At 36.6% G+C, this 24,745-nt stretch overlaps 1 protein-coding gene across 3 annotated transcripts in view; it reads right to left on the bottom strand.

Moving 5' to 3' along the window:
- Nucleotides 1–48: 48 nt before the first annotated feature.
- The window catches only part of Ddx46 (DEAD-box helicase 46), a 56,481-nt gene continuing 31,784 nt past the window's right edge, over nt 49–24,745 (bottom strand). For 2 of the 3 annotated variants that reach the window (XM_013156152.3, XM_013156154.3), the window contains exons 16-23: nt 18,405–18,598; nt 15,670–15,807; nt 15,267–15,416; nt 10,962–11,138; nt 9,486–9,704; nt 8,619–8,763; nt 3,284–3,357; nt 49–1,920 (exon numbers count right to left, since the gene is read on the bottom strand). In XM_013156152.3, coding sequence (XP_013011606.1) covers nt 1,873–1,920; nt 3,284–3,357; nt 8,619–8,763; nt 9,486–9,704; nt 10,962–11,138; nt 15,267–15,416; nt 15,670–15,807; nt 18,405–18,598 — 1,145 coding nt within the window. In that variant the 3' untranslated portion in view covers nt 49–1,872. The remainder of the gene's footprint in view (nt 1,921–3,283; nt 3,358–8,618; nt 8,764–9,485; nt 9,705–10,961; nt 11,139–15,266; nt 15,417–15,669; nt 15,808–18,404; nt 18,599–24,745) is intronic. The other variant, XM_003473257.5, reaches the window with a different exon arrangement.

Below are 24,745 nucleotides of genomic sequence, written 5' to 3'. Positions count from 1 at the left end.
CCAATACTAAAAATTAGAGAAACAGAAAGGAAAGCATTTGAGGAAAGGTAATTTTAGAAAAGTGCAGACTGATTTAACTTTATTTTATAAGGAACTTAGAAAACGAGCAAATATTGATACTGCATTAAAAAAAAACAAAGCCTGTACATCATTCAAATTTTAAAAATCAGTCAGTGTGACACTAAAAATGTACTACCAGAGTAACATTTCATTTCAGAACAAAATCCTAGTGGCTCATCACAACTAGATACACAAACATAAAGGAAACGCAAAATGATGTAAATCTCTGAATCTCCAAGTGATATAGTAGGTTGAAGGGAGCACCAAATGTCACCAATGTGGGACTATGATATATTCTATCAAAGAAAACAAACTACCACTGGCTAATGATAAGTAAGTAAATAAGGGGGACACCTGGAATTTAGGAATAAATGGTTTGATTCTGTTGTTACATATGTTTTCTTCCTTCGATTATTTAGGTGAATGTGTAAGGGATCTTTCCAGTTCTGTCTTACTTTTTAAATAAAGATATTTTATATTGAAGAAGTGATATATCTTACCACATTAGTTTGTAATATTAGCTTGTAATATTAAAATGATACACTACCTTGATTTTTGTTCTTTTTTTGAAAACCATTAAGTCAAGAGTATTTAGAGGCTGTTCTTCAAGAAGTACATCTACTTAATTCCTGAAAAAATTTTCAGGTGATAAAAATACGAAGTTCTAATTTACCAGAAGTCTTGGAAAGAGAATTAGGTAATCCAACCATAGCCATTTAAATTAGAATATTCCAGAGTTGGATCTTGAGGGCTCAAAATACAATTTTGATTCCTTATGCATTATATTTCATAGAGATGCTAAAATCTGTCTAAGATTTATGTACCAGTATGTTTTCTTTCTTTTTTTTGGTCGGAAGGACAATACATGACCTTGTTATGTGATTTAGGCTGGCCTAGAACACACGGCAATCCTCTTGCCTCAGTCTCCCAAATGTAAATTTTGAAAGAAAAAAATTTACAGCCTACAATAATGTTAAAGGAAAACCAGATTAAAAGTCGTAGGGTGTTTGTACATATCATATATACAGATGTCTAAACAAACATTTTCAGGGGGTAAAAGGAATCACATTTAATATTTATAGGCTATACTCACTTTCTTTTAAATAAGATTAAGAAAGAATTAATTACCTAGGCATAGAGCCAGAGATTACAAAAGGAAACTAAAAGTAGTATATACTAGAACTCTTTGCAGTGTAAAGAAATGCAAAAAATTCTTATGCCATAAATCTTTAATTTTATAAAAACCAAAAGTAATCCAACTATTGCCAATTTACAATGATTTTTAAAAAAATTCTGAACCTAATTTGTAAAGTTTCTATTATAACATTCTTAAATCCAGTTTAGATGTTCTATTGAGTGCAGGAAGACTTAAGCTTGGGGAGGGTGTGTGTGACACAAAATATGACAGAATTTCACTTTTTCTTAGGAGACAATTTTGTTAAAAGAGGGTAAGATGTATAGCTCCTCAGTGACTTGTATTCTTTATTACCTCAATATGAAGCCCAAATGTTTCCATTTTTAAACCTCTAGAATGTTACCCTGATATTTAAAATACCAATATTTAAGTTTTACATTAAAGGTACTATACTCTGAAAACAGACCTGCTTTAATACAGTTTGAATAAGTGGTGGGCTACTTACTGAGAGAAGATTTCTTTAGCAAATACTGGCTTCTTGTATGTTAAAAAAAAAAAAAAATCAGGAAGATGGAATTTTAAAAACCTTAATTTACAATACATTGTAAACTTCAGACAAAAATTTCTACTGTATCACAGACCAGCACAGGAGAAAAAAAAGGTTTCTTTTTAGATGTTTATAAGACTTTGTATCTTCCTTTATTCGTCGGCTGGTATGAATTTTGCTATAAAAAAAAAAAAGATACAGGATCAGAAAAAGTAAATGTAAGATCATTTCTTCCATCAAGCTACCAAACCCTCAGTCAAAATAAAGATGTTAGTGTGACTGCACTGAAGCGTGAGGAACGTCTCGGAACTAACTGCTTGTTTTCATTCAAGGTTCCTTTCATGACTGTTCTCAGTCACTGTATGAGCACATGATTGTCTTTTGTCATTCCTTGATGAAACAGGCTCAAGACCGATTTAGAGACTGTTTTCTTTTTTCCAATTTACTATTTGAGATCAGTTCATGCTGTTCTAAGTAGCAATATTCATAATAATAATTCAATTGGAATTGCAGACACAGCGAGAGCCCGGTCTGATGGCACACGCCTGTAATCCCAGCACTTGATAGGCTAAAGCAGGAGGATCACCAAGAGTTCAAGGCTAACGAGGGCTATAAATTGAGTAAAAGCCAGTCTGGACTACATAGCAAGCCGCTGTTTCAAATAATACCTTTGGAAAGGTAATCTGTATAGGACTGCTTTTTCCAAAATCTAAGCCATTGGCTAAGTTTAAAAACAAACCAAAAAAACAACCCTACCAATACTATGTATTAGCAAACATGTTGAGTAATTGAAATTTTCATGTGCTGTGTGGGAAGGAATGTAAATCAATATAACTCCTTTGGAAAACATTGAACATCATCTATTACCACCTATTAAAACACCTTATTTCTGCAAGTAGCAATTCTACTCTAAGTCATACATCCACGAGTAAAAGCATATGAAAAAGACACAAAACCTTTATAGAAGTGTTATTCATAAAAGCCAAAAAACTGTAATTCCAAAGTCCATTATGTAAGTTAACTGTAACATATTCTTACACTTAACTGCTATAGGGTTGTGAAAATAAATGAATTATTGCTTCTTGCAACAGAATGGATTCATCTCAAATAATACTGAGATACAAATGGTGTACACGGCACATGAGTCTACTTATATGGAGTTCAAAAACAGCCAAAACAATGATTTTTTGAGCAGACTTGCTATGTAGCTCAGCTTGTTCTTGAACTTAAGATCCTCCTGCCTCAGGTTCCCAGGTGAGATTATATGCATGCACCAACACATATGGCTTATCTATATCTGTGATTTTAGAAGTCATGAAATGGTTGTATCAGAAAATGAATAATGACAAGGAGGCCCACGGGAAAGGTTTCTAGATACGAGTGATGTTCTCGATTTCTTGATCTAAGTAATGATTACACTGATGTACTTACTCTGTGAAAGTTCATCAAGCTATACATTCATGATGTGTATACTCATCTGTATGCATTTATATTATCAGTTAATAAGAAGTTTATTAAAACAACCTGAGGCTTTTACTTACCAGTCGGATCAATTCTTCTTTTATGAGCCTAGTGATTTCTGCCTTTGCTTTCTGCACAGCCAGTTCATTGGCACCTGGTGATTGAGTAGAAAATATATTTATATTACTGAAATTACACTAGATGTTTATCCATGTCATAGAGGCCCAAGTGGTAATACAGTACTGTAGGTGACTTTTAGGAATTCTACTGTCTGCCAAGACAGCTGCTCAATGCTTTATAGAACATTATCCATGTTACATGAGGGCTACTTATTATTCTGATTTTGTTTGTTTTGTTATTGAGACAAGGCTTTGCTGTTTAGTTCAGGCTGGCCCCAAATTCTCAGTGATCCTCTGGCCTTAGCCTCCCAAGTGCTGGGATTACAGGCGTCTGCCATTATGTCTGATTCTGATTACTTTTACAGTTTCAAAATACAACCACTGGAGGTCACATTACACAGTGTTAAGAGTTCTGCTGGGTATGATTCGAAAGTCTGTGATCATATCACAATTAATTGTTTTCTGAAGTCTGCAAACACTCAAGGAAGATTATCACCTGAATCACGTTTTATAGATACTAAACAGAAGATTATCCAAGTTACAGAAGAACAGATGACAGAGAGACTATTTTGCAAAACAGCATATGTGACTTATCTATATTTTTGATTTTTTTTTTTACCCTTTTGGAGACAGGATCTCACTACCTACTTCAGGCTGGCCTCAAACTCAGAGCAATCACCCTTCCTCAGCCTCCTAACTGTCGTATTATAGGTATGCACCACCATGCCTGGCTTAGAATAGCACAGAACTAAGAAAAGTATGCCTAATTTATTGTGGCTAGAAAAAAGAACGTATAAAAAGACAGTAAACTGAATGAGGTAGGCTGGAGACATTTATTTAGTTATTGATTACTGAAACAGCACTCACCATGTAAGAGATTTATTATACAAATTACTTGTTTTCTTTATAATCTTGTAGACTACTAGAAACACAAACTTGTAAAGCTATTACCACAGGATGAGTAGGAAGATTCAACAAAATCTTCTGTTTACTGTTTTTCTTTTTGCAGTGTTAAGCACTGAACTCTGGGCTTTCACACACTAGGCGAGTGATCTACTACGGAGGCATATTCCCAGCCCTACAGCTTTTTTTAGCACTGGGGCTAAACGCAGGGTCTTTGCCCTGAGCCATATCCCTGACTTTTTTTTTGAGACAGGGTCTGGCTAAATTGCCCAGGCTAGAAGTGAACGTGTAATCCCAGAGTGCTAGGATCACCAGCTATGTGCCACCATATTTGGATTCCTAGAACAATTTTTTTTTTTTAAGATAGCAAATGACATCTAAGTACAGTATCACTTCTAAGTTTCCCCTTCCTTCCTCAGGAAGAGCAAGTGCTTTCATAGCATTGTGTTTACCATGAAAGCACGTTTCTGAGATAAAAGGGACAAGATGTTTCTGACTGCATGAATAGTGAGGAGGAAGAAATTTAGATGGTAAGAGTTGACTAGCAAGTGATGGATGTCAGAAACAGTAGGCACTAGGAGAAAAAGTATGTGCTTTTTGTAATGAGAGTGAATGTAATTTAATTCTGATATTTCTACAGGTATGCTCATGGGACATTCAGGTAGAAAAGCAAATGAGTCCAGTGTTAATAGGAAACAACAGTTTAGAACAGATGAAGACTGGAGAGCCACCAGTGTTGGAGGTGGGATGGGGAAATAGTTCAATGCGCACTCATCAAAGAATAAGAGGTGACCAAAAACAACAGACCAATTAGCAAAGAATACAGGGACAAGTTGGGTAGCAGTGCAGAGCTACACTTTAATCATACTATTATTTTTTAAAAACAGGGAAAGGAATTTTAAAATTCTCCTTATTAGAGATGACCACCCTTTGTGACTTCAGGACTTCTGAGTTTAACAACAGGAAGAAAAAGGGCCAGGGATGTAGCTCAGGGGCACAAGTGCCTGCCTAGCAAGCACAGGGTCCCAAGTTTGATTATAGCAACAACAAAACAACACAACAGGAAGGAAAGGGCCAGGGAGACAAAGGTGAAGTCACATTAATATTTTTTCATCTTTTTCACCCACCACTGCTAATCAAGAAAGGTATGTGCGGAAGCCACTGCAAGGGAAGGCAGCTGGATAAAAGCGAGGGCAGAGTAGAAGCGAATGCAAAAACTGACTGAAAATAATAATCAAAATGAAACTTGGAAGGAAAATATGTTACAGTGTTTTAGTTATTTTTTTCATTGTTGAGACAAAATACCTGACTCCCGAAGTTAAAGGAGGAGAGGCTTATCTGGCTCATAGTTTGTAGAAGTGAACCAAACTAAATTAAATCATACCCACATGCTGAGTTACTGGCAGGCCAAAATTTTTTCAGGAATATATAAACAGATAACACTTTAAGCCAGGAATGGTGGCACTCCCCTATAATCCCAGCACTTGGGAGGCTGAGGCAGGACTGACCTGAATTGGAGGTCAGCCTGGGCTACCTAGTGAGTCCAGACTAGCCTGAACTACATAGCAAGATCCTGTATCAAAAAACAAAAAACAAACTTTAGTTGAAATCAGTTCTCATTGTCACAAACATGAATAAAAAATGCACTCTGTCAATTCTGGATGGACCTACATCCGTTGCACATCATTTAACTGTATGTATACAACTGGGCTGGAGTTGTAGGTCAGGGGTAGAGCACTTGCCTAGTATTAGCATACATGAGGGCCTGCGAGTAATCTGCAGGAAAAAAATTCTGAAGAGAATATGTAATTTACAAAAAGACTATGTGCCTGCTGTGCAACAATGGTAGAGGCAATACATGAAAAACAAAAAGGCTGCATTTAAATTTCACCTATAGCTCACTGTTAATTCAAAAAGGTCAAACAGTAAAAGCAATACTGAGAACAGCAAAGCAAGGAACTTCAAAATTTGTCCCTCCACAAAAATATCATAAACTTACAAATCTACCAAAATCAACTTTATTTGAATTCTAGAAAACTAGTAAGTTGTTACTAGCAGGCAAAAATTAAAAAAAAAAAAAAGCCAAATTTCAGTAAGAGAGCTTTTCAGTTTTACCTTACTCTAATCCTTTCTCTCCAACCCACTTCCTATCCCCACCCACAGTCCTGAACACAACTGTCATTCCCAGTTCTACAAAGAACACCATTCTCAAAGAAGTACAATCATTTGTTTGAATTGCCCGGTGGTTCCTTTGAAGTCCAGCTTTAAGGGATTGTCTTTATTTCATTCAACTTGGCAGGACTAGGGCTCAGAGACTTTTGTCAAAATGCAAATATATCAGCCACTATCCAGTGGAATCAGGAAAACAGCTGGAAGGAAAGTCAAGATTGAGGGCACAGGATGGGGGATGAAATGCTTCAGGGAATAAGGGCTTTATAATGCTTCCACATTTGTAGAAATCTGAAGGCTATGTGCCCCAGAGCTGTACAATGCTCAGAAAATACCAGACAAAGCCCTAAGCTCTCACCTCTAGCTGACTTTCAGACTCAGTGCAAGCAGAGAGCAAAAGCTAAGGCAGTCATCAACAGGGGAGAGTGGAACAGCTTGCCCCAATACATATAAACAACCTATCTACAGAGCCAGTGGTACAGCTCCCCAGCACAGCGCCCGCCTGGCAAGCACAAGGTACTGAGTCTGATTCGATTCCTGGTACCAAAAAAAGACCCTAGCTACAAAAATTGAGACATGTTTTCTCCTGCTAGGCATTTTAAGACCATCCCTGTTGAATCACTAACTACAAAAATAGTTCAGAGAAGTCACTAAACTACAATAAACAGCAGCAATAAACAACAGAAAGAAGAAAGAATATGATTTTCTGTCAACACATCAGAATATCCAACAGTCCAGTTTTCAACAAAAAAATTAAGCATCTAAAATTTTTTATGAAAGAAAAATGTAGCAGGCTGGACAGAGTGGCACACATCTCTAATCTTAGCACTTCCCAGGCTGATGAAGGACATCTCTGAAGGCCAACCTAGGCTACGTAGTGAGTTCTAGGCCAGCCTGAACTACATAGTGAGACCTTGTCTCAAAAAAAAAAAAAAAAAAAAAAAAAAGGCAAATCAAATGAATTCATTCGTGAATGAATTATAGCTGTTAACCAGCAGATCTAACTGTTTGTTAGACAATCTCTTCTAGATGACAATATTGTCCATTTTTATTTGGTTAAATGTATGAATGAACTTCACTGAGCATAGTTTGACAGTCAAAGTCTGCTTATTTAATAAGCAGACTATAATAGCTATCTATTTAACCTAAACTTTGGCTAGAATATTTCACCTAATTTCATACAAGGTATGTCAAACAATACAGTCAATGATTAGATTTTTTAAAAACTTGTAACAGTAAAAGCCACACTGCTGTTAATCTCCTTTAAAATAGTTTCCTGGGGCTGGGGGTTTAGCTCAGCGGCATAAGCGCCTGCCTTGCAAGCAGGCGATCATGAGTTCAATCCCCGGTACCGATAAAAATGAAAAAGACAAAAAATAAATAAATAAAATAGTTTCCCTTACTTCAGACACACTTAGCCCATCATTCTTGCCACTTCCTGAAGCAGTTCTGGAGTCCTCTTTCACTAGTACCTTTGGTTATGCTGCCTGGATGTCCTGAAATGACCCAAAACCTGTACCTTTCACAGTTACTTGGATGTAGTGCCAGATCTAGTGGATGAGGACACACCATACTGTTCACAGACCTGTCTTTCTGCTGGATGGCACTTGGCAGCAGCACTCCCCATATTTCTAACATGCACTGTAAAGACGCTCACAAGACTTCTAGAACATGGCAAGGATAATGAGCTGAGTGTGTTTGAAGTAAGGCGAAATGCTGTATTTTGAAGGGGGTTAATGACAATGTGCCTTTTACTGTGATAAATTTTTATATTTAAACATTCATGGAATATTTTGATCACATCTTGCAAACACTTCAGTCCTTTCAATGCATGCTTTCTTTTACAATAATTTTCAAATTTGAGTCCCACGAACACATCATTTATGCCTTTTTTTTTTTTTTTCAGACAAAGTCTCACTGTGTAGTTTAAACTGGACTTGAACTCACTATGGTAGCCCAGGCTGGCTTCAAACTTAACAGCAGTCCTCCAGCTACAGCCTCCTGAGCACTGGGATTACAGGCGTGCGCCACCAAGCCCAGCTATCTTTGTGTGTTTAATGAAGAATGTCTATACAAAGACCTCAGATGATGTATGAAACTTTTTTTTTTTTCTTATAGGTGTCCCTTATTTTCAGTTTTTATTGACTGCATAGTTTCTGAGTCTATTACATCTACCAACAATTCTGATTCAACTCAAGACTCAAATGGAACCAAAAGCACATACTTTCAATTGCCAAGTAAATTTTTCGCTCTCCTTCCTTGGGTTCTTTGCCAGGAGGGAAGTACGTTCCTCTGATTGTAATAGCAGCTTCGGAATATTCACTGATTCTCTGAAGAGCTTCCTTAGAGGTAACTTTCCACCTAGCAGTCTAAAAGAAAGGATGGGAGAAAAAATTATTACATAACAATGACTTAAAAAATCAAATCTGCTGACAAAGAAGAGTTGGTTAACATATTATGGTCAATATTAAGATCATAATTAATAAATCTACATTATAATTTCATTTAGATCCTAACATACCTAGAACATATGAATTTCTATTGCTGTCTCTCCTATGTAGATAAAAAATAAAGTAGTGAATAGTCATTAATGTTCATGTTTAAAGAAAGAATTTTCAGCCAGGTGTGGGGTGCGTGCCTGTAATCCCAGCACTTCGGAGGCTGAGGCAGGAGGATCACTGTGAGTTCAAGGCCACCCTGAACTAACTACACAGCAAGACTCTCTGTGTGTGTGTGTGTCTTTTGAGAAGGGTCTCTCTATGCAGTTCAGGCTGGCCTTGAGCTCACTTTGTAGCCTAAACTGGTCCTGATCCTCCTGCCTCGGCCTCCAAAGTGCTGGGATTACATGCGTGAGCCACCATGCCCAGCTGAGACTCTGTTTTGAAAATTAAGAAGGGACCAAGCGTGGCTGCTGAGGCAGGAGAACCACTGTGAGGTCGAAGTCAGCCTGGGCTACAAAGTAAGTCAAGACCAGCCTGAACTGCATAATAAAGTTCTGCCTCAAAAAGACAAAATAAATAAAGGACTTTTCTTCTTAGAAAAACAAGAGTTTCTACTTCACAATATAAAAAGGATTAAATATGTTACTTGCCTGTGGGAAGTCATTAATCTCTAATTCTTCCTCATATCTCTTAAAAGATTCATTCTGTCCACCATCCTGCCTCTCTTCTTCTTGTTTTTCTAAAGGCACATAATTGAGCTTGGCATTGATCTTTTCAGCAAGCTGCTCTGCAATGGTTTTTGCAGATACAGTGGGAGCCAGGATGGTGCCACCTCTGAGAATTGCGTTGGTGGCCTGCTGCATCACATCCTGCAGTGAAAGAAGATCTACAGTCAAATCTCCAACGAGGACAAAGACAGGACGAAGACCCTTACCACAAACTAGTCTCTGAAAAGCAACTAATTCTGTTTAAATAAGTAGCATCTTTCTACTGAAAAGCTGCACTCATGTGCAATTCAGCAGTATGTATGTATATACAGATAGTTTCATGCATCTGCCTTACTTCTGAGAAAAATATGAAACATTCAATCCTCTACTAAATTTTCTACTGGGCCACAAATGTCCTTGATAATTAGTTAACTCTTGAAATCAGATAAGATGCAGTATTTCTAAAATCATTTATGTATTTTGTGACCCCCAGAAGGTTCCTCTGAATAAGAACCTTTGTACCATTAATACTGGGCAGCTCCTCCCCCATGGCCCAACCTAACACCAACAAGCTATAGCAAATGACTTACTCTAAATCTTCAAATTACTGTTGAAATTAATATGCTATTCTTTGGGAATGCTATGGACACGCACTTAGCAAAACAATAATAAAAAAGCTTCCAATGAAAGGATAACATGAAATAATTAGAAAATACATTTCTCCACTATATAAACACATTAATTATGTAGGTGCATATTCGTACACTCAGCGAACTGTTTGTCTGCCCATCAACCAATCAAAGAGTGCAGATTAAGAAAGAAAAAAGCAGTATCTGCCTCAGATTTAATAAGATTAACTGGAATACAGTATAGGTTGAATATCTCTTTTCCAAAATGCTTATGATCAGAAGTTGTTCGGAATTTTAAGAGTATATGCATAGGCTTTATCAGTTGCCTATCCTTAATTCAAAACCCCAAATTTTACAAAATCCAAAATTTTTAAATCTCATGTCCATGATCAAAAAGTTTTGAATTTTGGGAGCATTTTGGATTTTTAGATCAGAGATGCTTAACTGTTCTGTAAAAGTTATCTATGCCTAACATAGCTAGCTATTTAAGGCATTACAGAATAAGCATAAAGCTTTCAGTTAACCAAACTACTAAAATCATCCAAATGAAATTTATCAAGGAATTCTATATTGAGAATGTTAAATTCTTTTTATTGGTACCAGGGATCAAACTCAGACCACCTGCTTGCAAGGCAGGTGCTTATGCCGCTGAGCTAAATCCTCAGCCCCGAGAATGTTAAATTCTCAATTTCAGGGAAAACTTATTCAGTTGTGCTTGACAAAAGTCCTGAAAAGTATTTAACATATTTAAATCAAAACTACTGACTGAGACATGGAACAAAGTACTTAATACCTGAGACTCAATGCCCAAATTCTTCTGAGCATTAATCCTGAGAGCCAATCGCTTTGCAATTTCTAATTTTTCAGCATTTCCTGCAGTTGGGGCAGGAACACTAGATGTTCCAGGAGCAGCCATGTCTTTTACTCTCTTCTTTGAATTAAACATGCTTTCAATTTGTTCATCAATCTAGACCCAGGAAAAAACAAGAATTAGCAAAAACTAGATTAGAAATATCATTTTTATTTGTATAGAAGCTAGCTGTACAATAGATATTGTGAAATGGAAAGAAATTGTTCAAAAGGAAAGAGAAACTGGGATGGTGGAAAGGAGCAAAGAAAGGAAAACAATATACACAAAATAATTAAGAATAGTTATACTACTAACTGCTATTAGTTCACCGAAAAGAAAAGTTTGTGCCTACACTGCTTGATCAATTTTTCATGACTATATCTCATAATATGGGTAACTATTTTGAAGGTAACAATATGCAATTAGCCATTGCTACTATCCTACAATCTTATTTTGAAATTTTACAATATTTTCTTTATTGCTTTTTCCTTTAAAAAAAAAACAAGTATAGCCCAGTCTGATAAATGAAGAAATATGTGCTGTCAGATGGAAGAACCCATATGATGCAGCTGAGTTGTTCCAGGGCTCAGACCTTGAGGCCAAATTATACAGAAATGAATGTGTTTGGAAGAAGGGCTATAATTCCAGGCAAGGGGACAACTAAAAATAGTAATTCTCAGGAGGAATGATGCAACATGTTCCAAAGGCAGAGCTTTCATTCCAACTCCTAAAATGTAATTGGAATTGTCTAGAAAACAGTAATAAAAAAGAAGGTCCACTGCCTGCTCATCAAGATGAGCTACTGTGAAGGCCTCATCCCTTCAAAAGCCATTAGGTCTCAGTAACACAACTGCACATTAAGAAAATGCAGTACTATGTGTCTTCTGCCCACAGTGATTACTGACACTGCTTAGTAAAGAGCTTCAGGCTCCTTCATAAATTCAAGTTAAAAGGCTTTTCTTCAGTGCAGAAAAACATCGTTTGAGGTTAAAATTAATCAGGTTACTTTAGGAAGCCCTTTTACTGAACAGAATGGTTCTGCTTTTTTTCTGAAATTTGTTACATATTAGGAGGTTTTATTTATCAATTAGTTGTTTTTATTTTGTGTGTGGTTTTGTTTTGGATTTTTGTTTTGTTTTGTTTTTTGGTGTTGCTGAGACCTAAGCTGGCCTGCTGCTGTTTTATTCGTTTTTCAGACAGTCTCTGACTACATATTTTCGAGTAGCCTTGCACTCTCTATGTAGGCTTCAAACTCACGGCAATCTTCCTGCCTTACCCTCGCCCCACATGTGGAAATTACAGGCACACATCACCATGGCTGACTCCTCAAACTGGTTTTAAACTTAACAATTAGCTGAGTAATGCTATTTTAAACTCAAAAGCATGCATGGTATTAAAATCTAAATAAAATGTATAAAATCAGGAATGCAGAATATGTATGATGCTAGTTGATACAGCTAATTTTACTTTTGGCTTTGAAGTATTTATTCTCTTTTTAAAAATAAACATTATATATTGTAGCACTTTAACAGAATTAATGTATTTCATTACGGAGTTTTGTTTGTTTGCTTGTTTGTTTTATGTTTTCTTTTTTTTTTTAAGTTTTCCTTGAGACAGGTCTTACTGTGTAGTCCAGGCTGGTCTCAAACTCTGGGGCAGTCTTCAGGTCTCACCCTCCTGAATGATTTTTAAAACCTCAAAAGTAATATAAAACCTAACAGGTGATTTTTTTTTTAAACAGAAAAAAGTAAGAAATAATAAAAAAATAGTTTTAGAACAGGCTGGTAGGAGAGTAACAATAATCAACACATTGTATACTGTGTATATTCACAGGAGTTGTGCAGAGTCAACAGGTGATCTTTAAACATTTCTAGAAAGTATTTAATCCTCTATTCAAGAGGCCACAGCCTGGCCCAGTTAATTGACCGCACCCAAGGCAGAACGTACCAGCTGAATAAACACAATTTCCTGTTCCTCGGGAACCAAGATACTAAAGGTTTATTGTTTCAAACTGCCAAGTTTTGGATTGATTTGTTATACATTAACACATACTGTAACTAAAACACTGACTTCACTGAATTTTGAGGTAGTATAAGAGGAAGAGAATGCATTAGATTAACATGAGCCCTGGGATCTAATCCTACTGTGTTTAATTCCCAGTATGGTCCAAACCAAATACTTTTGGTGGGTCTCAGTTTCCTCAGACTGAATATTTGATTTACAAAATTGTGTTCCAAAAGTTTTCTTTTTGGGAGGGGAAGGGTAACTGTTTTGAGACAAACAAGGTTCAGTGTATTGTCTATATTGGCCTCGAACTTCTAGGTTCAAGTAATCTTTCTGCCTCAATCTCCTGAATAGCTAAGGACTACTGGCATGTGGCTTGAGACAAGTTTAACAGAGTATTTTAAAAAATGTTTTATGATCAAGTATGCTACAAAATTGGTTGTCATTTTGCTGGTGAAAAAAAAAGTATGCTACAAAATTTTTGAGTACAACTAAGTTAGAGTCTTATCTGTCTGTTCCTTGTTTTCTGAAATACTGGGGGTTAAACCCAGAGCCTTCACACTAAGCTACATCCCCAGCATGCCTCCTCTTTGTTTTTGAGACTCAGGTCAGCCAAACAGGCTTTCTCAATTAATCACTTGTCATATCCTTTGACATGCTATTTAAAAAGATATGTGCGCGTGCACATATGCGCGCACACACACACACTTGCATCTATTAGGTAGATTTTCCAAAATTACCATGGAAACATTCTCTTCTAACATTCCTGGCATCAGGGTTCCAAAAAATATAGCTTCTGGTTTTTGGCGGGGAGGAGAGGTTTTTTGTTTTTGTTTTTTTAAATAAGATCTTGCTACGTAGTTTAGACTGTTTTGGAAATCACTATGCAGCCCAGGCTGGTCTCAAACTCACAGCAATCTCTCTCCCTCAGCCTCTCGAGCACTGAGATATACCCAGCAGAATACAGTTTTTGAAAATCTCAACTTCATGAGAATAAGAATTTTGACAATAATAGCTATGCAAACATCAAAAGGTTATTGTTTCTTTCTAAGCCTCAGTCTCAGCAGAATATAGTGAGTCTTTATCTTATATAATCACTGTGAGAAAGTGAAATATCCCTATAAAGCACCTGGCAGTGTGTAGCACCTAACAGCATTCAATAAAGAACAAGTATTATTAATGTCTGCCCAGGCATGGTGGTGGCACGCCTGTAAGCGCAGCACTGTATAGGCTGAGACAGGAGGGTTACCATGAGTTCAAGGACAATCCAGACTACACAGTGAGTTGAAGGTCAATCTGAACTACATAACAAGACCCAGTATCAAAGAAAGAAAGAAAGAAAGAAAGAGAGAGAGAGAGAGAGGAATATTTCATAATTTACAAAGATTAAAAAAAAAAAAAACAGGACTAGACGTGCAAGACCCTGCGTTTCACCCTGATTACAACAACAACAAAAAAAAAACAAATGCAAAAATATTATCAGTAGCAATAAGCAGACATTCTCTCACACTACTAGTACTGTGATGGAGCCCAACTCATACTCCTTTGCTGGAGGACAATGTGACGTTTAAGACCAAGTAAAATACTACACTTTTCGGTCTAGCAACTCCACTCACAAGCTAATTCTCTAGATGTAACCTAATACATGAGCATAGTTAGATGTGCAATGAAATATGGTAGATACTGTATTCCAATTAGTGAATACATGGCAACAACCAATACATTCAAATATAAGTTCGATTTATTCAACTGTGAAATAGGTGTATGGGGGCTGGGGATTTAGCTCAGTGGCATAAGCACCTGCCTTGCAAGCAGGCAGTCGTGAGTTCAATCCCGGTACCAATAAAAACGAAAAAGACCAAAAAAAAAAAAAAAGAAATAGGTGTATGATGAAATATATGGCCAATAAAAATAGAATTTAGGGGTTGGGGATTTAGCTCAGCGGCATAAGCGCCTGCCTTGCAAGCAGGCAGTCGTGAGTTCGATCCCCGGTACCGGGAAAAAGACAAAAAAAAAAAAGAAAAGAATTTAGTAAAATGGAAAGATTTCTACATACTGCTGTTATAGCAGTATAATCCCATTTTTATGAAATTATAAAACTGTGAATATATGTGCCTACACACACAAACTTGGAAAAACACAGAGATCTCCAGTGATTAGTTAACCCAACAAGCCTAAGGAAAGTCCTCCAGGGGAAAAGGAACAGTAACTTCAACTGGCCAAGAAAATTAGAATACTTACATCAACTGCAGCATCCTCGTCATCTGAATCTTGCAGACCAAGGGCTGCCTTCTGTAACTTCTTCCTCTCGTTAGCCAAAGCTTGTTCTGTTTCATCAAACTTGAATCCCTTACCAGAGAACCCACTACTCTTTTTAATTATTTTTCCTTCCTTTTAAGGAAAAATTAAAAAGTTAATTTCATAGTAAAAACATTAACTATTTTTCAAGGTGGCATGTCAATATAAAAATATATTTCACCCAGTTAAAAAAAATAAAGCTTATAACATACTAAGTTCAACAAAAGAAAAAATCTTGCTTTTACTTTTCTCCTGCTCTAAAGAATTAAGTAAAAACACTTATCAAGGTGTCCAAGTATCAAAGTCACATTAGTAATTTACATAAAAGAAACAAGAGTTAGCTTACAGCTTTCTGTTGATCTTTGAAATCACTCCAAAGTTTCTCTAGATCAGGAGGTACCACAGTCCCTGACAATTCAAGAGCTTTAATGATGTCACCAGCATAGCGAGCTTGATCCTCTGTGATAAAAGTGTAGGCATAACCCTAATGAATAATGAAAGAAAATGAATGTATTAGAGACTAAAAGATGAATCTTACTTAGATCACAAATAGGATAAAATATAGAACTAATAAGTCCGCTAGTGCTGACACCATTAATGAAGAATTTAAAAAAGTCTCTATATATGTTTTTTTTTGAGGAGTCTTTTTGAGATAGCATTTCACTAAGCAATTCAGGCTGGCCTTGAACTTACTTTGTAGCCCAAACTGGCCTCAAACTTGTAGTGATCCTCCTGCCTCAGCCTTTATCCTACTTGTATGGTTCAAAGTGAAATACTTAAGTTTAATATTTAAAAATAAGGGGGCTTGGAATATAGCTGAGTAGTAGAGTACCAGTCTACCCATGTGCTGGTTAAATTTCCAGTGTTACAAAACTAAATAATGTATGTGGTTTGGCCTGGTGGTACATGCCTATAATTTCAGTACCCTGGGAGGCTAAGGCAGGAAGGGGGAAATTTCAAGCCCATTGTGGGCAAATTAGTGAGATCCTGTCTCAAAATAAAAAATTTTTTAAAAAGGCCTAGGGGTGCTGTTCAATGCAAAGACTCTGGGTTCAATCATTAGTCCCACAAAGAATAAAAACAATCAACTCCCACGCATCACACACAACCCTAACCACTTTAACCCATCCACATCAGTTTCCAAGGATATAGCTTTGCATATTTTTCTTTACCAAAATGAAAATTGATAGCTGGGGTGTAGCTCAAGAATAGCACATTTGACTCAGAAACAAAACCTGTGTATATGCGTATACAATTGCTTATATATACAAATGAGTTATTTTTAAATATTTATTTTTATAACTATGAGATTAGCTACCTCACCTTCCTGAGATTCTCTATGGCCCAAGGTTTCATAGGTCCCTAGAAGTTTTTGTGCAGTCAAGAGAAAAAATGGAGTGGAAAAAGGCACATGATAATCAGACTCTCATTCACAAAACATTCTGTCTCTCAAACAGTAGACTGTTAAAACTTTTAAAGACATGGTTTAAGATTTTATTTCAGGAATATCAAAATGGTCACCATGTTTGATCCATGGTCTGCTGGTTAAATTTCCAAGCACTGCAAAACTGGTGCTGCCCATGATCTAAGAATATTTACATTTCTTTATGGTTATAAACACACATGCAGAGGGAGAAACAGAGTATGTGACAGAAATTGCTGTAGTCCAAAGTTACAATCTTTAGTATATGTCCTTTTAAAGAATAAGTTCCAAACTCTTCAGAATATATCAGTCAAGAGAATAAATTCCATTACTACTTATAAGCTGTATAACACTGAGCAAGTGACTTAACTTCTTTATGCTCAATTTTTTGCATGTAAAAAATGGACTAGTATCTACCTCAATGTGAAGCTGTGAGGATGAAATGAGATGGTTATGTAAAAAACTTAGAACTGTGTCCAGCACACAACAAATAGAAATCTTAGCTATTACTTATAAAAGATAAATGTAAGCTTTGTATTTATTTTGTATGTATGCATATTTACAAGCTTTATAGAAGACAATTATAAGCTATTACTATTAACAGTGGATAATGTTGCTCCACTATGCAACATCCAAGGTTGGAAAATTCAAATGGTTACCAGCTATGTCTCCAACTACAGAATATTCTACTACCTAAAAAGAAAAATGACTAGTTGGGGACAAACCTCAGTAGCGGACTGCTTGCCTACCATGCACAAGACCAAGGGTTTGATTGCCCAGCAAGTACAAAGGGAAAAAAAAGAAAGATTGTATGGGGCACAGATGTATGTGCCTGAAGGTCCAGCTACACAGTAGGCAGAGGCAGAATAGCCTGACAGGAGATGGAGCCCAGTTTGGTCAATAAAGCAAGATTCCGTATCAAAATGCACACAAAAAACCAGAAAGAAACTCTCAACTGAGGTCCACATAAATACAAAATACACAAGTCAAAAAAGCAAGTAATGTGCCAGGTATGGTAGTACACACTTGTAATCCCAGCACTAGAGAGGCAGAGGCAGGAAGATTACCATGAGTTCGAGGCCAGCCTGGGTTACACTAAGTTCAGGGCCAGCCTGAGCTACATAGCAAGAAGCTGCCTCAAAAAAAAAAAAAAGGCAAAAAAAAAAAAAGGCAAATGTGTGTGTGATATGCGGGGATGGCTCTTTCATGATCCCACATTTTTAAAAAAGCAAAGAAATATACTGAACTACATATGTGTATATACACAGAAATTTCTAGGCAAAGGAAAAAAGAATCTAAAAGGAGACATATAAACTGTTAACAGTATCTGCCTACAGAAAGCATCAAGGTATCTAAAACTTACCAATATCTATACATGCATATGTATATAATGATTAACTTCATTTCATATATCCTGATGACTAAGAATTTTCAAAATGTCTTTGTAACTATTATCTATTTTTTTTTTTTTTTTAGTACTGGGGACTGAACTCACAACTGTTTACAAGGCAGCCGCTTGTGCAGCTGAGCTAAATCCCTGGCCCTATTATCTATTTCTTAAAACACTATGAAACACCTAGGCTCTAATGTAAGTGAAATCAACTCTTTTTTTTTTTTTTTGGTACAGGGAGAAATCCACTATTGAAAATTATTTTTACTTTGTTGCCGGCTCTTCCAGTCCGTCCTGCTCTGTGTACATAATCCTCATAGTGGTTGGGGCAGCTGTAATTTACTACAAGAATTAGATGTTTCACATCTAGACCTCGGGCAGCAACTGAGGTGGCCACAAGAAGCTTGCAGGTCCCATTCTTAAAGTCGTTTATGATGCTATCTCTGTCATACTGATCAATACCTGAGTAAATTAAAGAAGAGATATAAAACATGTTAGAATTTCCCATTTCCTCTGATAGAGAAAGAATCTAAAAATGGAGTAAGAAACAAATCCATACCAACTCCACCAATATAGAAAATAAAAGACTAAAAAGATTTAGTGACAAAATTAAAGGCAACTACCATTCATTCATTCATGAATCTTCCAAATCTGCTTTGTTTTATCTCCTTTCTTGTATGTAAGGCTTATACTTACAAAGGCCTAGTTTCAGAATCACCAGCCCAAACTCGTGCTGGGAATAAAGGAAGAAAAGGTAGGAACAAACAGCCTACTGCACTGGAAGGATGCAGATCTTTTTTCTCCTTCTGGACTTTTCATTTTGTCCAAAGACCTGAAGCAGCATCACCTGGCCACTCATAAGAAATGTGCAATCTCAGGTCCCCCTCTAATCACTGAAATTGGAATCTGCATTTTAATATAGGACCCCTAGATGATTACCCCAGGCCCACTGAAGCTGCAAAAGTACCAACTGAATCTCTCTTAAGAAGTTCCAGATAGGTGACAAAACAATGTCTAGGGGCTGGGGATTTAGCTCAGCGGCATAAGCGTCTGCCTTGCAAGCAGGCAGTCGTGAGTTCGATTCCCCGGTACCCATAAAAAAGAAAAAGACAAAAAAAAAAAAAACAAAAAACAAAAAACAATGTCTAACACACCAAAATATTCTAATACAAGATGCCCAGGCCACAAATATATTTTATAAGGGATGCCCAGAAAGTGCTAAATAAAAAAGAAATAAAATGTGGGCATAACATAGGTTAACGGCAGAATCTTTCCTTCCTTTCTTCTCCATTTTTTTTTTTAACAGTGCTAGAGATGGAACCCAGGGCCTTGTACATGCTAAGCAAACATGGTATCACTGAGCTATAGCCGAAGCCCAAGCACCTAAATATTTATGAATATTAACTTATTACTACCTAAATTTACTTTCTGTAGTACAGGAGCTCTCTACAACGGCTAAAGTCCTCTGCCCCTTTCGTTTCATTTTGAGACAAGATCTTGTTAAGTTGACCATGTTGGCCTCAAATTTGAAATTCCCCTACTCAACCTCTTGAGTAGTTGGAGTGAGACATGTGCTACCACTCTTGCTCCTAAATTTTTAAGTGCCCTTTTTAAAGACTAAAGTATTTGAAATTTCCCCCAATCTTTGCTGCCTTTTATTGAAATAGAATATCACTATCTGGCTCAGCATGGCCTTGAATTCATGATCTTCCCACCTCTGCCTGCTGAACAGCGAGGATTATGGATGATAGGCATGCTCCACTGTGTTTGGCTCCATATTTGGTATTTGGATGTTGTGTCAAAAAAACTAGCAAAAAAAAAAAAAAAGAAGCGAAGCGAAACGAAACTAGAGCCTAACACTCAAGCAAAAATTCTCAAAAGAAAAATTAATAGAATTAGTACCAATATAAATTTAAGCTTGCAATTTAAGAATACCAAAATTTTTACTTTAGCCTAAGGTATCCTGACTACTAATGCAACTATATATCTTATTCCTTGGGTAGGCACAAAACACCTACCCTAAAACTTCCCCCTTAAAAAAAAAATAACCTCAATTTTGAGCTGGGTAGCTAGATGCAGTTCAGTTAATTAGAGTGCTTGCCTAGCATGCCCAAGGACGCTGGTCCAGTTCTCTATACCACAGAAACAAAAATGCAATTATAAAAATCCAGAGACAATTAAAATATCCTTAAATGGATAAGCAGATATACAGCAGTACATCTATATATTAGTACTCAGGTAACAACCTGAACAAACTTCAAAGTTATTATGCTAAGAATAAAAGGTAAACTGCAGCCAGGAATACAGCTCAGCAGCACACGACAGTGTGGCAAGCACAAGGTCCTGAGTTCGATTCTCAGTAGGAAAGAAGAATAAAAAGTAAACCGTAAAAAGGTTATACAATATATGATGTCATTTACAAAAGTTCTTATGAGAACACATCAAGGGTTGGGTTGTAGCTCAGAGCAGTTTCTAAGACCTGAGTTCAGTCTCTAGTACCACAACAAAACGAAACAACAAAAACCGAGTTAGTGGTGCCATAGGTTATGCCTGGGAAGGACTTTTATAATTACCTTCAGAGGGACCAGATGAGAGAGTTTTCTATCCTGATTATGGTATGTTCTGTGAGATGTCTAAAGCCAACAAAATACCTCCCAAAACCCAACAGAAATGACTAAACTGGGTGGTACAAACCACCCAATGGGACAGTCATGCATGTATCACCACTGGTGGTTCAAGCCAGTGGGAACATGCTTTCTGTTACTTGTACAAAACCAAAAATCTAATGTTAACAGTGCGTGCCAAAGGCCTCAAAGAAACATTTGGCTCTAAAGAAAGTCTTTGATCTTACATACAACATAACTACCAGAAGTAGAAACCTTTGCTTTCCTAGTTTAAACATTATTCACCTTGCTACATGTAAAAATATTTTTAAAATTTAATTGTTAGTGTAAAAAAAAAAAAGAGGTGAGTGACAAAATAATAATTTTTATTTGTTTCCTTATTTATTTAGGTTTTTTGAGACAGGGTTTTGCTAGTAGTTCAGGCTCATTTTGAACTTACTATGTAAGGAGCTAGGGATTTAGCTCAGCGGCATAAGCACCTGCCTTCCAAGCAGGTGGTCATGAGTTCGATCCCCGGTACCAATAAAAGAGATTAAAAAAAAAAAAAAAATGAACTTACTATGTAGCCTAGCTGGCCTTCAACTTGCAGTATCCTCCCAGTGCTGGGTACCATGACCAGCTGAGGAATGATTTAATTAAAAATTCTGTTCATAAACCATAACTATGTTACCTTTTTATTCTAACAAATCTCTGGCAAAAAGAAAAAGTCAAGATATCATGAAACATTCTGATTGTGGTACTGAGAAAATTTTCTGAGGTTAAGAGGACTAGCGCTGAACAGAAGGTACATACCCACTCTCCTGTCTCCCACTTCCATTCCTTCCCCCACTGAACCTGAGCTACAATAAACAGCTCTGGAGACAAAATTTTTGTATTCAAAGACTGCGCAGAAACAGAAACTACAGAATGGGAGAAAATATCTGCAAGTCATATATTGAGTAACAGATTATTAAACAAAAACAAGCCAATTAAAAAGTAAAGATTTCAAATATGTATTTCTCTGAATAATATATACAAATGGTTATACATAAAAATGCACGGCATCATTAGTTATTAGGGAAATGCAAGTGAAAAATCATGAGATACCATATCACACCCCCAGTATGGCTATGGTTGCTGACCCTGCTATGTGAACTTCCCTGGATTAAGAAAAGCCTAGCAGGTTAGTAATGCCTGCTGCTAGGTGTGTCTGGGTGGGCCATGGAGGTGGGACCTGGGGCACTCCACAGATACCCTTGTCTATCCTCTTTGGCATTCTCTCCTTGGTTTTCTTTCCCACTACCAGGAACAGCAGTTCTGCTCTACCACACCACGTCACTGCCTCAGAGCAACTTATCGTGAACTGAAACTGTGAACAAATTACACCTCTCCTATAAATTGTGGGTGTTGATATAGACAAGGAGATTATACAGAAACCATTGTTCATTTTGTTAGTTGATTCTAAATACCCTGTACTACTGTCATTCTCTTGAATGGTTTTACATTGTCTTGATATGTTTGATGCTACAGTATACGAAGTTATACTCAAAGATTTCAAGGAGAGACACTATGGTAACTTTTATGTCGGGATTATCTTGTGGTGAAACACTATTTTGCTTAAATGGTTATGTTTTGACCTGCACTGTTTTGTTGTTATGCCCTCTTTTATCATAATCTCCTTTTTTATTATTTATTTTTTTATTTTTATCCTTTTAATTAAGGGAAAAATAAATTAAAAAGTAGCAGGATATATTATAGTAACCCACTTTGATTTCCTATTAACTTGATTTGAAACCCTGTACTGTTCTCACCATCTTGTTTTGACTGATTTTCCTCTATTCTGTTTTGCTTGATAGTACCAAGTTCGAAAGTATAGGCAACAACTGTGAAGACAGTAAGATTCATTATGACGCCCCTTCTGGTTGATTATTATCTTCTTTTGAAGTCCTGTAATGTCTCCAATGTTTTGGTTTTATTGGTTTTGTTCTTTACTGTTTTGTTCAATTTTATTATAACTAATGATATCGGCAATTCTTTTTGATAGCAAAAGGCATTATGGTAACCATTGTTGATCACCTTATATTCTGTTTTTACATTATGTATTATGTCCATCCTTTTGATTTGACTGACTCTGTTTTGTTATGTCACATTTGGTTTTACTCTCTTCAAAAAAAAAGTAATAAGTGTGGGAGTAATAAAACCCAAAATGTGTAATTGTCATTGTACAAAAGAGAGGAAAAGAAAGTGCTCTGAAGGACATGACTGCATGTATATTTAAGTGTATAAGACAGATAACCATATTACTGAGTTTTGTTGGATCATTGAACAGAACTGTTTACCGTCTCACTGTTTGAAGGTCTACTTTATATGCTTTAATTTTGTGACTTGAACAACTATTTCTAAGATGACAATACGTAATCTATTAACTACTGTTTGAATGTCTACTTTATATGCTTTAATTTTGTGACTTGAACAACTATTTCTAAGATGACAATACGTAATCTATTAACTAGTGATTTCCTACTGTTTATTTTTTCTGAAATTCTGTATAACTTGTACCCTTTTTCTGCTTTTTTTCTTTTTCTCCTTAAATAAAATTTTTAAAAAAATTGTGGGTGTTGAGTACTGTATTTCAATGATAAATAGTCTAAAACAATGACTTTCAAAAAAGTAAAAAATGAGTGTTTTTCAGGATACTGAAAAAATAGAACTCTAGTAGTCCATTGCTAGTAGAAAGAATATAAAATGCTATAGCCAAGATGTAATTCAATTTGACAGTTCCTCAAAAATTTAAACAGACAATGTATGACTATGCAATTTCACTCCTAGGTCTATATTTGAACATCATGTTCATACACAATAGCCAAAAGGTAGGGCCAACCTAGGTCTCCATTAAGAGTTCAAACATTAAAAAAATAATCCATCCCATATATATCCTAGTGTGCATTTTCTAAAAATGAAATTAATAGGCTGGGGATTTAGCTCAGCGGCATAAGTGCCTGCCTTGCAAGCAGGGAGTCGTGTGTTCGATCCCCGGTACCAATAAAAAGGAAAAAGACAAAAAAAAGAGAAAGTAATAGTATATTCTATCCTCCACACATTTCTATATATAAAAGGATCCTCTAAGCCAGGCATGGTGGTGCATGTTTGTAGTCCTAGCACTGATGAGGCTGAGGTAGGAGGCAAGGCCAGCCTGGACTACATAAGTGGGTTCAAGGCCAACTTGGTCTACACTGTGAGACTTTGCCTCCCAATTAAAAAAAAAAAAAAAAAAAAAAACCTCCACCAGGACACTGGTCTGGGGTATTGATTCATACTCTAATACGCACAAGACTCTGGCTTCAATGTTTAGCACCGCAGAAGGGATAGCATCAGTGTCTCCATTCTCTAGAATGTGGACCAGTTCAGTGACTACTTGGCGCTACAGTATATAGCAGAAGTGAAAGTTCTATCAATTCTTAGTACTGTCCCTACTGACCTACTTACTTCTGGTTCTGATTTCTTGCCCAGAAAAGGGACCTCACAAAAGACCCCTATTTAACAGGATGATGCAACTTCAGTAAAAGCCAGCCACATAAATAAGGCAAACTAGAATTGTATGTCCAGCCCTGAGTCAGCTCAGTAAAGAGCATGAAACACAGATAAGATATACACAGAGCTCTGCTCAAACTGCAGAATACTAAATGACTATTGCTACTAATATAAGAAGCAGTTCATTACAAAGTCATAAACAAGCCAAGCATGGTGGCACACTCCTGTAATCCCAGCACTCAGAAGGCTGAGGCAGGAGGATCACCATGAATTCGAGCCCAGCCTGGGCTACACAGTGAGTTCAAGGCCAGCCTGAACTATACAGAAGACCCTGTCTCAAACAAAACCAAAAAACACACAAACAATAATAAAAAAAGTGATAAACAGCCAAATATCCAGTTAATGATGGCAAATCAAACTGTCTCTGTTCTGTATGTTTTAAGTCTCAAATATATCCAACAATGATAGTGTCACA

This window comes from Cavia porcellus, unplaced genomic scaffold (genome assembly GCF_034190915.1).
Source record: "Cavia porcellus strain 051 isolate PalLab524CR breed Dunkin Hartley unplaced genomic scaffold, mCavPor4.1 scaffold_19, whole genome shotgun sequence".
In the NCBI taxonomy this organism is placed as follows: domain Eukaryota; kingdom Metazoa; phylum Chordata; class Mammalia; order Rodentia; family Caviidae; genus Cavia; species Cavia porcellus.
The sequence above is the reverse complement of the archived record's forward strand: the minus strand, read 5'-3'. Positions and strand labels throughout refer to the sequence as shown.